The sequence below is a fragment of the Strigops habroptila genome, chromosome Z, assembly GCF_004027225.2.
Source record: "Strigops habroptila isolate Jane chromosome Z, bStrHab1.2.pri, whole genome shotgun sequence".
NCBI classification, from domain to species: Eukaryota; Metazoa; Chordata; class Aves; order Psittaciformes; family Psittacidae; genus Strigops; species Strigops habroptila.
This window is the reverse complement of record NC_044302.2, coordinates 21,046,868-21,060,245: the sequence shown is the minus strand read 5'-3', so window position 1 is coordinate 21,060,245 and position 13,378 is coordinate 21,046,868. Positions and strand designations below refer to the sequence as shown.

The window sequence follows — 13,378 nt, the reverse complement described above, 5'->3', positions numbered from 1 at the left end:
TAAGGAATGGTTTGGGTTGGAAGAGACCTTAAAAGCTCATCCAGTTCCAATCCCCTGCCACGGGCAGGGACACCTTCCACTAGAGCAGGTTGCTCCAAGCCCCATCCAACCTTTCCTTGAGCACTGCCAGGGATGGGGCAGCCACAAGGCCCTGGTGCAGAGGGGAAAGGTGCTAGTGGATAGAGAAATCTCAGGCAGACTCAGAGTTCATCCCCCCAGGTCCACCTCGGGATGAATGAGAAACTCCATCGTGCTCCAGTGGCCGAGCACAAGGCTAAAAGCTTTTGGGAACTCACACAATACCTACATGCAACCCTGTGGACTTCATCTTCAGCTCTGTGACACCAACTCCCACCCGGGGCACTCACAGCCCACCCACCCTGTGCTCTTGGGGCACACATGGGAACTGCCCTCCCTCTGTGTGGGATCCTCAGAAGATGCGTGTTTCATTGGCCAGAACAGATTCTCTGCACTGGCACACCCCCAAGAGGGAACATCTGATGTGTGGCAGGGACAGGATCCCACTGTGCAATGACAGGATGAAGTCCCCAGCTCAACACAGCCATGCACCAGTTTATTTGGATTAAAAATCCTAAGAGTCCAGGCACCAGGCCTGAGGGACACTCAGCTTAGAAGGACAGCATGGTTTTCACGTTGTCAGCTCTCAGACCTCCCTCAGGATCTTTCCCTCCCATTTTCTGGTGTCACCAGCAGTTTGGACAATCCAAGCAGAGGAGAGGGACACCCCACAGCCCACCATGAAGGTGGACCCCTTGGTTCACGGATTTTGGGCCCACCAAAGGCCTCTGCTCTGCAGGGAGGGCTGCTGGGGTTGGGATGGGGACGGGAGAGGCAGAGACTGACAGTGGCTTTCAGAGAAGGTTCTTATTAGGAGGAGAGGGTGAGAAAGTGTTTCACCTCAGGGTACATGACTGAAGTCAGAACTGGGCAGGTTTAGAGGAGGGATGCTGCTCTGGCCCACACACCAATGCCCCTGTGAGTTACACCTGATTCCCAGATGGAAAGAGCAAAATAGCGACTGAGTGCATTTTGGTAATGAGCAGTTCTCAGAGCTTTGGCGCTGCCCAGCCCTGGGTGAGGAGGATGAAGGGGGATGGAGGAGGATGGAGGATGGAGCCTGCTGGCAGCAGAGACTGTGAGGAGGTCAGAGGAGCGCATCTGAGCAGCCCTTCCACTCAGCCCCTCATCTCCCCTCCTGCTGCCTCACAAAGCCTTTTCCTGGATAACCGGGCATGAGGGAGCCTCTGGTGCCTCTGCCGGTAGGATGGCAGTGTGAAGCTGGTGCTTCCTCCAGCTTGTGAGGGTGCTGGGGCTGATGGACAGCAGGGGAGAACGGCTGTGATGAGTGGGAGCCAGCAACGACGTCCCTGCTCCACACTGCAGGGTGGTTTTGACTAGGCTTCTACAACAACTTATCTACAAGATACATTCAGCAGCGGCGTCGAGTGCTGTGCTTGGAAGTATTCTGCTTCTTTCCTTTCCCTCCCCATCTTCGACTGGTGGGGAAGGAAAAGCCACCAGCTCCAGGGCACACACCTCTCTTTACTTTGTGACTTGATGGATGGCATGAGCCAGGTACCCTACGTTGCTTGATGTAACTCCTGCCACAGAGATTCGTCCATCCTTCGTCATATAGATGGAGAACTCCTTGATCAGCCGCTCCACCTGGCGTGAAATAGCACAGCTCAAACCACAGGCCAACCTCCACTCTGCCAACAGAGGGCAAACTCACAAAGCTTGCCAGAACTGAGCTCAGCCTGGGTGCCAGTAGACATGGCATCCTCCTACTTGGAGCTACTATGGTTGCCCAGAGAGGTGGTGGATGCAATATCCCTGGAGACATTCAAGGCCAGGCTGGATGTGGTTCTGGGCAACCTGATCTAGTTGAAGATAACCCTGCTCATTGCAGGGGGGTTGGACTAGATGACCTTTGAAGATCCCTTCCAACCCAAACCATTCTGTGATTCTATGACTCTACCGTGGAGTCAGCATCGTGCCCTGTTAACCAGGAGAGATGCTACTCAGCTCTTGGGCAACACATAAACGCTGCAGATAATCAGCCATGACAGTTACCTCGCTTGAGCTGACCTTTAAGGTCACCTCAGAGTGGCACCAAGTGACTGCTTCCTTTGACAAATAACAGGCTACGTTTGCTTTCAGTCTCCACAAGCACAGCAGGGAACAGAGCAAGACCTGGGTCCCCATGACATTCCAGCGCCAAAGGCCTGGAGGTTATTCCTCCTGGAGGAAGAACTGAACTGCTTACCAAGGCTCAATTTGTCGTCTATAGGCAAAATCTTACTGACAAGGACTACAAACGACACCTTGAGCCCACAGGAACTGCGTTTACCTGCTCAGGCTTCAGCCCCGTGAAGCAGAACATGCCAATCTGGTCAGTGATATGCTGCCAGTTGTGGGAGGATCCCTCTTTCTTGAGGTTGGACACCAGCTGAGTCCGCATGCCAATGATCCGGTCAGCCATGCCCTTCACCTCCGTGAGCCTGTGAAGCCAACCCAGGAACTGCTCAGAGCAGGGCTGGGATGCTCCCATCTGCTCCCCCACGACCAGCTACAGGGAATCAGCTCTCTTCACCTGGAGAGGCCTCATTCAGGGATGCAGATGAGCCAAGACCAGGGACTGTGAGCCTGTAGCTCCAGCTGGGGAGCTGCTTCCTTCTCCTGCTACCCGAAGATGACTGCTATTTATTTACTCCATAGCTGCTGGACACTAAAGTATAGGCATCTCTCACTTTTGAAAGCTACAGGTCAGTAGGAGGCCTGATGGCAGCACTTCCCAAACCCAGATAAAATAACATCTGCAGATAGATAAAGAGCGCAGAGATACCTCCAAGACAAGCAGACATTCCCTGCTCCAAGGCAGCACAGCTAGGAGATGTCTTTGCTTATCCCTGGATCAGGCACAAGCATCAGCCTGCCAAAGGAACCCTGCTGCCGGCGAGGCCACAGCACACTGCCAGCCTTTGTTTTGCCAGGCCAACTGCCCACAGGGACTGACACCAAGGGAATGATGCCAGGAAGCAGGCTTAGGGCATTAGGGTTACATTCCTGGGTCTTGTTCCCAGGGGGCTTACGCTTCCACTTCCCCCTTGTGAGACATACTACATGGGTACAATGCCTCAGTCCTTTCCACACCTTGGACTGGCAGCTCCTGCAGCTCTCAATCCTAAGGGAGCTTTATCCCATCTTTTAAGTGTCTTCTGTCTTGGCAACACAAGGGAAACCTGTTTATGTCAGGCAGGACCAATCCCAGCTGATGCCAAGACACAAGCAGTGATGTCTCCAGAGGTAATGGGCAGCACATGGTTCTGACTGGACCCCTGATTCTAATTGTATCCCTGAAGCTTAGAGCTGCCCAGGACAACAGCAGGGAGTAAGCACAGCACAGGGCTGCCACAGAGACCTCACATCTTCCTGATGTGAGCATTAGGGGTTCCCTCTTACCACTCCTTCCGTATGTCAGGGGTGTTGAGGATGATGGAGGCGATGCGGGCTCCATTCAGGGGTGGGTTGGAGTACATAGGACGAATGAGGATCTTCAGCTGTGACTCAACCCTCTTGGCTTCCTCTGCATTGCTGCAGATCACTGAGAAGGCACCTGCACGCTCTCCTGAAAGAGGGTGATCAGGTCCCAGACTCAGCCCTTGGATACCCAGGGCTGGCGTAGGACTTATCCAAGTGCCACAGCTTTAGCAGAGCCCTGTTCTCCAGCAGGGCCTCCACCAGCTCCCAGCAGGTGATCTCCTGTGCCCTGGTCACTACTACAGGATAAACATGGGCAGCAGACAGATAGTGGCTGCTAAACCCCAGAGGCAGCCTAGATGAAGCCATCTCCATGCCACCTGCCCTACTCACCATACAGCCCCATGTTCTTGGCATAGGACTGTGCTATGAGGACGTTGATGCCCTGGTCGATGAAGTACCGCACAGCCCAGGCATCCCTGTTGATGTCCCCACTGGCAAAGCCTTGGTAGGCCATGTCAAAGTACACGAGGAGGTTTCGTTTCTGCCAGCAAAGAGGGGAGAGAGCATCAGAGGAGCTGAACACTCCCTCCAGGGAGCAGGGCAGCAGGCTGAAAAGAGCCACGCAGGCAGCAGCCTGCTCACTGCAACTGTTCTGCAGAAGGAGAGCCATTCCCCTTTGTTTGCCACAAGGAAGGCAGCCCAAAACCCACAGCTACCCACCGTGCATCCAAACAGCAGGTAAAGACCCTCCTGGTGCATTTATGGGATGTGTAGTCTGGCCCAGGAGGCAGAATCAGATTCAGTAGTAATAAGTTATTCCATTTCAGTGTCTCCTGTATTATCAGTTCCCAGGAAAAGTAGCTGGGAACTCCTTAGGCAGGTGCCAGCCCTTCCATTGCCTCCAGGCAGATAACCCAGCCACACTGTCCCTATATCAGGAGACCTGCAGCCATCTGTAGGCCACTGAGGCCACTTTGATATTGACCAGTTCTTAGGCTGCTACCAAGTCCAGGCATCCCCAAGCCAAATTTCACTGGCTACAGCTTGGGGGAGCAGCAGGGAGGAGTACGAGAACGATGAAGGTAGAACCTGCCCCATCTGTTTTCAGATGAAGCTTGTGAGAGGATACCAGGCATGCGAAAGGTCTTACAGCAGTTTTAATACACCAGCACTGGGAGCACCTCTCCAGCTATCACAGCTCACTCGTTCAACCCTGCTGCTCCCCTTTCAGGTCTCCCTACCTGGGAAGGTGCCAGCAGAAAGTCTGATGGTCAGCTAGAAACTATATGGGTGCATTTGTCTGGCTCCTGTCTTCAGTACAAGTACATGACACCCATCCTGGCTTCAGGGAAGGGAATAACCTTTAGCACAGCAAAGATCATGAGATCCCAGAGATGGTGTTCCCAGGAACAGCACAGTACCCATGGAATGCTGTACTGCTCACCTTCACCACAGCTGCTATCTCCTTCCATTGCTCCTGCCGGGGATCCACCCCAGTGGGGTTGTGAGCACAAGCATGCAAGAGGATGATGCTTTTCTCTGGAATTTTCTAAGGAAGATATTAGAGAGCATGCATTATCAATGACATCTGAGCACTCTCCTCAGCAGCCAAGACGAGACTCTTGCCCCAGACAGCCTCTATGAGCTCCGCAGGGCTTCTAGCCTTGATCTGGGGCCTTGATCACATATCATACTTAGGCTAAAGCAAGAAGATCACCCATCTTCCCACATCTCATCCCTGTTTCCAGGCATGAAAGGAAACTCACAGAAATGTCATCCATGGCTCCAGAGAAGTCAAGGCTGCATGTCTTGGGGTCATAGTAGCGGTAAGCCTGCAGTTGCAGGCCAGCATCACGCAAAATAGGCGTGTGGTTGCCCCAGGATGGTTTCGGTAGATACACATCACGGCTAGACTTGAAGAACCGTTGCTGATTAAGAGAAAGACATAAAGTGTTGAAAGAGGTTGAACAGATTCAAACTGTCAGAAAACCCCAAAGATTCAGCTCTGGTAAAAAATATGTCCTTTCCCTCCTGCCAGGGACTCACCAAAAAGTTGGCTCCAATTCGCAGAGATCCAGTCCCAGAAATACCCTGCACAGTGACGTACTGCAAAGGAATAAACAAGTACCCGAGTCTGAGCAGCCATGGTATGATAGAGAGACTAGAGGGAACCACAGGAGTCAGCCACTCCAGTTGCAAGGCAGGGAGCTGGGACAAGGTCAAATTTCCTCCCTGGAAAGGGCTTTTTCCCACCTCAGCTTTCAGAGGAGGCACTTATCCATGGGCCTAGCCAGCCTGCAACTCAAGAGGCATGAGTACCCTGCCAGTTCTTCCACATTTGCTGGGCACCCACCTACACCCATACACCAGACAGCGCTGCTTCCCATCCTGCTCCTTACCCGTCCGCTCTTGAAAGCCTCACTGTTTTCACCCAGAGCCAGTTCTGCGGATGCCCGGGTGAAATCTGCCAGCCCCCCAATGGGCAAGTACTCCTTGTCCATCTTCTTGGATGCTATCATGGCCTCCGCCTGGGAAGGAGGACACAGAGTCAGCAAGGAAGGTAACACCATGGAGAGGATGGTGGACAGCTGAAGATCACTTCATATCTGCTAGCTCAAAAGAGGCTAAGGTTGTTTTACAGGAGCTTCTCCCCAGAGATCAGGGCTGGTTCCAAGCACAGGGCACCAGTAAGCATTTCAGATTAAACCCTTTCACCATGGGGGATGGTGCCCAGTGGGAGCCCTCAGCGGGTGCCAGTGTCAGTATAGCAGAGCCCAGAAACCCAACACCAGAGGAGAGCATCCCTTCAAGCCCGTCACAAGTCAACGCTGCTATACAAGGACACGTGTTTCTTTGCCCAAGCAGGAATTGTCCTGCAGGAAGGCGACACGTGACTGTTCGGAAATCAGTCCAGGTCCCTACCTAACACAGGATCAGAAAGCGGAGGCATGAACACCAGACAAGGAGCAACGCTCAGGAAAAATAAAGCAATAGAGACATCTGGAGCACTGTGGGTACCCTATCTTTCTCCTAGAGCAGTGGGACAGGCCCTGGCAGCATTCACATGCCATCAGGAAACTGTTCCTGTGCCACAACCCAAGTTCCCTGTTTGTGACCCAGCTGCAGTACGTGCTGACATGGGGAGGGCGAGGGCAACGGACGGCTTTAAACCCGACAGTGATGAGAGACATGGACAACACATCCTCCCTTCTACGCTGACAGCCCTGAAAGGCTCCATAATCCCCTCAAGGGCAGTGTCCACATCCAGCTCCCTGGGCTGGAGTTTTAGCCTGGCTTATAGAGAAACTGGTAACAACGACTCATCAGAATTTCAAAGACTAATCCAGAAAGGGGACAGTGTCAGCATTTTCCTCCCATGTGGGCTGGCCCAGGGAACATCAGCCTATTGAAGAAACACTGAAGTTCAGAGGACAGCTGGGTTGGAGAGCTCATGGAAGTCAGCAACAAATCAGATTTACCAAATGGGAACAGGACATGCATTCCCTGTTTTATCCCCTTCTACTTAACAGCTCTGTTGTATCTCAAAAGCATTAGGACTGCTAAGGAAGACATCTAGGAACACTGTCCTGCTCTGTTAGAGACAAAGCTTATTCTAAGGACCAACAGGCAACCCTTACTCAGAGGCCTTCCCCCTCCCTGACACCCCTGGGTGGCCAAGACCCGAGTCTGGCCCTGCCCCACAGCAGCACCAGGCTCACCTTGCGAACACAGTTCAGGACATACGGCTTCCCGCTGTCATCCCGGTATGCCCCCACTCCCAGGTTCATCTTCTTGGAGTTGGTGTCACGCTTGAAAGCTTCTGTCACCCCCAGGATGGGGTCGGGGGGACCCATCTCCACATGGGACCACCATGAGCTGAAGGGAAAGAAAAAGAAGATAAGAATCAGGCTTGACAACTGGCCAGGGATGTGCATCAACATGGCTAGAGGGAAAACCTCAAGGGAAATCTTGGCTTTAAACTCCTGGAAGAGGAACAAGAAGTGCTAAGAGAAATATCCAAGGGGAAAAAGAACCAATCCTTTATGCTCCATGATCTGGCACTGCATTTTAAGTTGCAGAATAGGCAAAGAGCTTCAGTTCACTGTGGCTGAAGATTAACTGCATGTCATTAACATGTAGACATGGCGCCGCTTGCCTCATGTGCTGACATCAGGAAGGCCCCAGGAAACAGGAGCGTTCCCATCAATACAGAGCCTCTTCCAAACTCCTGGAAGGGCTCTTGTGCCTGAAGACTAATCTGCTTTTCCTGCAACATCGCCTGAGCTAATGGAGACATTTCCCTTCCCTGACCTACAAACTCTGTCAAATGCTGGAAATCAGAGCACACTTTCTTCCTGGTGTGACAAGCGACAGCTTGATGTGAAGGCCCCTTCTGCTGCTGCCAAGGAGGAGCTTTGTGCCCCACTCTCCAGCAGCTGCTCTACAAACCACCTGCCTCTGCCCTGTTGGCAGGACATCCTGAAGATGGAGAGGCTCTCTTAATGTCAAGGGCAGACCAGACCATGCTATAAAAAGAAACTTGTTATTCTCTCTTTGGCCACAGCCAAAGTCCCATGCCAGGCCTTGCAGACTTGTAGACAGTGCAAGAGAAGCAGTGTGGTGGTTTGTAACCTGCCTGGCACACAGCCCCCTCCTGAAGGCAGGATTACTAAAGACAATAACCCTACATCCTGTGTCATCCCGACCTACCCAGATGCCCGAGCTCAGTAGGGCACAAAGCACTCAGTACAAGGAAGACTGGGTTTATCTCCTCTGGGACAGGATTCAGTCTTGGTTGCTGAAGGAAAACCACATAGCCAGATGGCTCCACATATCAGCTTCTCAAAGCTTTGCAGCCTGGAGAAAGCCACCTCACCTGAAGATAACAACCTTTTCAACTAGGGAATGCAGTCCTGCGACTGGATCCTGCCCCAGGCAAGGCAGGCAGCCTGAAGCCACCCGGGTCAGTATGGCCAGGTGGACTAAGGAAGTGCTAATGTGATGAGCAGAACTCACAAAATCATTTTCTCCCTCTAATCTGTCCCAATTTTGGGTCCATTTAGACCCAGTTTGTTCACAGAATCACAGACCGGTTTGGGTTGGAAGGGACCTTAAAGCCCACCCAGTTCCAACCCCCTGCCACAGGCAGGGGCACCTTCCACTAGAGCAGGTTGCTCCAAGCTCCTGTGTCCAACCTGGCCTTGAACACTGCCAGGGATGGGGCAGCCACAGCTTCTCTGGGCAACCTGTGCCAGGGCCTCAGCACCCTCACAGGGAAGAACTTCTGCCTAAGATCTCATCTCAATCTCCCCTCTGCCAGGTTAAAGCCATTCCTCCCTGTCCTGTCCCTACAGGCCCTCGTCCAAAGTCCCTCTCCAGCTTTCTTGTAGCCCCTTTAGGCACTGGAGCTGCTCTAAGGTCTCCCCTTAAGGAGCCTTCTCTTCTCCAGGCTGAACAAGCCCAGCTCTCTCAGCCTGGCTCCAAGCAGGGCTGCTCCAGCCCTCACAGCATCTCCATGGCTTCCTCTGGACTCACTCGAGCTAACTATTCACTACATAAATATACTCTGCACTGTCACGTATGTAGATCGCATCTCATGGAGCTTCAAACATCATTTGCCCTCTTCAGACATAGCTGCTCTTCCATCAGTACAGTATTTCAAAATAAAAAGCCTCCATTTCTCCTCTTGACAGGAAAAAAGAGCAGCAAACACATAGGAGGCAGAGCCATCATGGGTAGCTTAAAAATGGAAGATGTGCTTAGCATTTCTAAACCACTAACAAGTCCTAATTACCTCTGCAGTAAAGTACAGGATCAACTTAGAAGGGAGGATGAGTCAGTCATGCCAGGAACACCCCTCAGAGACGCAGATGGGCTGCAGCCAGCGGGGAGGGAGCAGGCTGGGGAGCCAACCTGAGCAGCACACGGGGCAAAATCCCGCTGCAGGTCCAGGCAGCAGGTTTGGAAAACCTCTCCCAACACCTTCCTGGCAACGGAGAGGTGAGGGAAGAAAAACACACTGCACAGGAACACATCCCTCTGCAGTTTACCTGGTCTAGGATTATTTTGGTATTGAGGGATGCAGGTGCCTGGCCATCCATTTCGAACTGCTGCTGCTCTGGAGGTGGGACAGCACCTTCTTTCTGCTGGGCTTGTTACCAAGCAGCTTACAGTGTTTGGCGTATTTAGATCCCAATCCTGCAAAAACTTGAGCAGGTCACTGGGCTCTGTATACTGCTGCAGCTAATGCTGATCCTGTGGGCATTTACCTAAGCTGCAGCACTCCTGAGTTAAGTACTTATGTTCTGAGCTGGTCTTTCCACCAGCTTAAGGCAGCGAAGAGTAGGTTTAGGACTTGATTTTCCCCTTCTCAGCCTGGAGGTTTTCAGGTGAAGGCCAAAGAAAGACTCGTCTGCTGATTCCAGGGAGGTGAGCTTTCAACGAGACAGGGGAAGAAAGCCCAGGTTGAGATGTCCACACACATCAGGATACCTAGAAGATCACAGAGGCAAGGCTTTCCAGACAGAGTTTTGGGAAAAGGGATCTATTAGGGATCTGACAAGTCCTGACACAGTGCTACCCCTATGTTACCACTGTGTTGTATTTTAGTTTGAGCAATTAAAAGAGCACTGGTCTTGAATAAAGGTCAAAGTTATAAACTGCACATCTTCTCTGTCAGGCTGGAGATATTCCAGTGCGGAAAACTAATCAGAGGGAAGTTTAAACTGGGGTTAAACTACCTGAGGGATCCCAGGTGTAGGGCAAAGTATGCGCATTCTCCAGCTACACGAGCTGACCAGAGGTGGCCCAAGTCAGAGTTTAGATACTGATGAGAGCTGGTATTCAAGTACTCTCTGTACTCGTCAGCCAGGCTTGACTTCTGAGACAGCTTAATGCCCAGCTGCAAGCACAGTGTGACAGACGGTACAGAGAGGGCAGGAAAAAGTACCAGGAACTGCAAAAATCAGTAACACCCTTCAAAAATGTATGTGGAACTTATGGCCTGAGCTGCAGAGACCCACGAGCATGCTTACAGACTCAAGCCAAACCCAGAGAGCAAGTTTTCCTCTAAGCAAGTGTTTAGAAGCCCAGTGAAGGTTTCCATTGGGAAGAGGCCAGTCCACATTCCCTGTGGTACAGCCAGGTAAGAATCTGGATTTCAAAACCTCCTCCAAAGCTGCTACAGCAGTTCTGCAAGCCAGAGCAGAGCAAAAAGGGGCCAAAGGCGACTCTGTCAATATCACAGCTAAAGCAAATATTTACACAAGAACAAAGCCAACAGGCTGCTGGCTGGCTCCTAAGGTCCTTTCAAGCCTAAAAATTCATTGCCCCAGTGAGCTGTGGTAAGCTTACCACCAGGAAAAGCATTTAAAATAGCTGTCTGGCAATACATCAGAACAGCAGGTGAGTTATCACCTTCATTAGCATCTGTATGTCAAGAGAGTTTTTAATCGTTTGGTCAGTACCTCTTCATCTCCATCCCGATTTCAGAAAGACTATTCTCAGCACAGAGCAGCAAAGCTGCTGAAGATAAGAACACGGAAACTGCTAATTGCTGCCTGTCATTCCCTGTCCAGAGCTAAGGAGCCACTCTGTGGGAACAAGAGGGGCTGTGCACAAAAGTTCTTTATGTACAAAAGGTTCTTTATGTACAAAAGTCTGCATCCCTTTTAGGTGACCTCGGATCAATTTGCTTATCTATAGTTTGCTGTGTAACAAGCTTGAGAAAAGCAAAGCTATTGCCAGTAGTCTTCCACACCTCTCACAGGCCTGCTACAGTTCAAGGGGCAAAAAACACATGTTCTAGACAGCTGCTCTTCCATACCCAGGGAGAAGAGGCTGCTGCAGAAGAAGCAGGGACTGAGAGTATTTGTCTCAAAAGGCACTGAGGGGCCATGCTTGACAGAACAGAGCTAATCAATACCTAAAAGCCTTCTTTGCTGGAATGGGAAATAACCCACTGCTTTCCTGCTCTGACAAGGGCTGGGAATTGTTCCTTAGAGCTTCCAGAGCCAGTGTGGGCCAGGAGTCAAAGGGCTCTGCAGAGTAGCAGCAAGGCTGTTGCCCAGATCCCTCCACACTGGTCACAGTGGTGTTCCCAGCTAGTGCCCTGTGGCTCTGGGGTCAGCTGTGCTGTGTGAAGCTGTTATGGACTCTTCTCAGGGCTCCAGCTGCACCCTACATCCTCCTGTCCATCCCTCCCTGGCTTCAGAGACAGCACAGCCCAGAGCTGCAGCGCAGCCCCGGGACACACGAACACCTCACTCCCATGCTGCTCACACCAGGTTTTGCACACCTGAAGCAGCACCCCAGCCCTACTGCGTGGTGCGTAAGGCCCGTTTGCTCCCACTACACTGTGCACGACAGGCAGCAGCACCCCAGCCCCATTTTGCAGTGCACTGGGTCCTTCATGCCCCACCGCACACCCCCAGCCCCATTTCTCAGTGCGCAGGGTGCCCCAACCCCGTTTCTCGGCGCACGCTCGCCGCGCGCCCACGCGCCCTCCACGGCGGCTCCTCAAGGGCAGGCTGTGAGCGCCGGTCCCGGCCGCAGCCAATCAGATCGCGAGGAGGCCGCGTTCCCCAGCCAATCCCCGCGCCGTCACCCCGGCAACCTCCGGTCTCCACCGGCGGCGCCTACGGGCTCCGCGGAGGGACACGCTTCCCCATCGCGAAGGGCCCACAGTCCCCCCGGCGCTTGTGTGTGTCGTCGTCCCCCCCCTTCCCGCCCCCGTTGCCGCCCCACAGCGCGGGGCACGGCGGCGGGAAAGCCCCTCCACGGCATCGCAGGATGGCTCCAGAGGCTGGGCAGCCCCCCGGCCCTCACCTGGCGCGGGTGGCGGAGGCGGCGAGGCGCGGGGTGGCGAGGACTCGGCGGGTGTGCAGCAGAGCCATGGCGGCGACCGGGCGGGCTGGCGAGCGGATACCTCACACCGCGGCCACGGCCCCGCGCCCCGCCCCGCGCATGCGCCGCCCGCGTCCGGCGTCGCCGCCCCGCGCCCCCTGGCGGACGGGAGGGCTCGGTGCAGCCGGGCCGCCCGGTCCTGCGCGGCGCTGGCGTGTATTGGGCTGTATTGGACTGTACTGGAGTGTATCGGGCTGTATTGGGCTATGCTGGGCTGCACTGGCCTGTACTGGAATGTATGGGGCCGTACTGGGCTGTATTGGGCTGCACTGGGCTGTACTGAGCTGTACTGGGCTGTACTGAGCTGTACTGGAGTGTGCTGGAGTGTGCTGGAGTGTACTGGACTGAACTGGGCTGCGCTGGGCTGTATTGGGCTGCACTGGGGTGTACTGGGCTTGGATATGGACGTCTGTACTGCACCATATTGGGCGGTACAGCACTGTAGGGGGCTGTGCTCACCTGTATAGGACTATACAGCACCAGACAGGGTCATGCAGGTCTGTACAGGGCACAGGACTGTACAGGGCTGTACTGGGCTATACAGGACTGTACTGCACCTCACCGTACTGGACTGCACAGGACTGTACTGAGCCATATGGCTGTACTGGGCCGTACTGGGCTGTACCTGGCCATATGGGGCTGTACGGGGCTGTACAGGGCTGTGCAGGACTGTATTGGGCCATGCTGGGCTGTATGGGGCTCTACTTCACTGTATAGGACTGCACTGCACCATACTGGGCTGTATTGACCCACACTGGGCTGTACAGGACTGTACTGGGCCATATTGGACTGTATGGGTTTGTACTGCACCATATGTGGCTGTACAGGACTGTACTGCACCATACTGGGCCATAGTGGGCTGTACAGAGCTGTACTTGGTTACAGATGGCCATATAGGACTGCACTGCACCATACTGGGCTGTACAGGGCTGAACTGGGCCATCCTGCACTGTATAGGGTTGTACTGAGT

The 13,378-nt window shown here is 53.4% G+C and overlaps 1 protein-coding gene across 1 annotated transcript; it reads right to left on the bottom strand.

Annotated features, from left to right (window-relative positions):
* Positions 1–553: 553 nt before the first annotated feature.
* Positions 554–12,485, bottom strand: GOT2 (glutamic-oxaloacetic transaminase 2). The gene is made up of 10 exons (XM_030511802.1): positions 12,331–12,485; positions 7,224–7,380; positions 5,904–6,032; positions 5,551–5,610; positions 5,271–5,432; positions 4,949–5,053; positions 3,895–4,045; positions 3,484–3,649; positions 2,372–2,522; positions 554–1,686 (listed from the first exon to the last, which is right to left on the bottom strand). The coding sequence occupies exons 1-10, from the start codon at positions 12,396–12,398 to the stop codon at positions 1,564–1,566; spliced, it is 1,272 nt and encodes a 423-aa protein (XP_030367662.1). The 5' UTR covers positions 12,399–12,485; the 3' UTR covers positions 554–1,563.
* Positions 12,486–13,378: the final 893 nt, after the last annotated feature.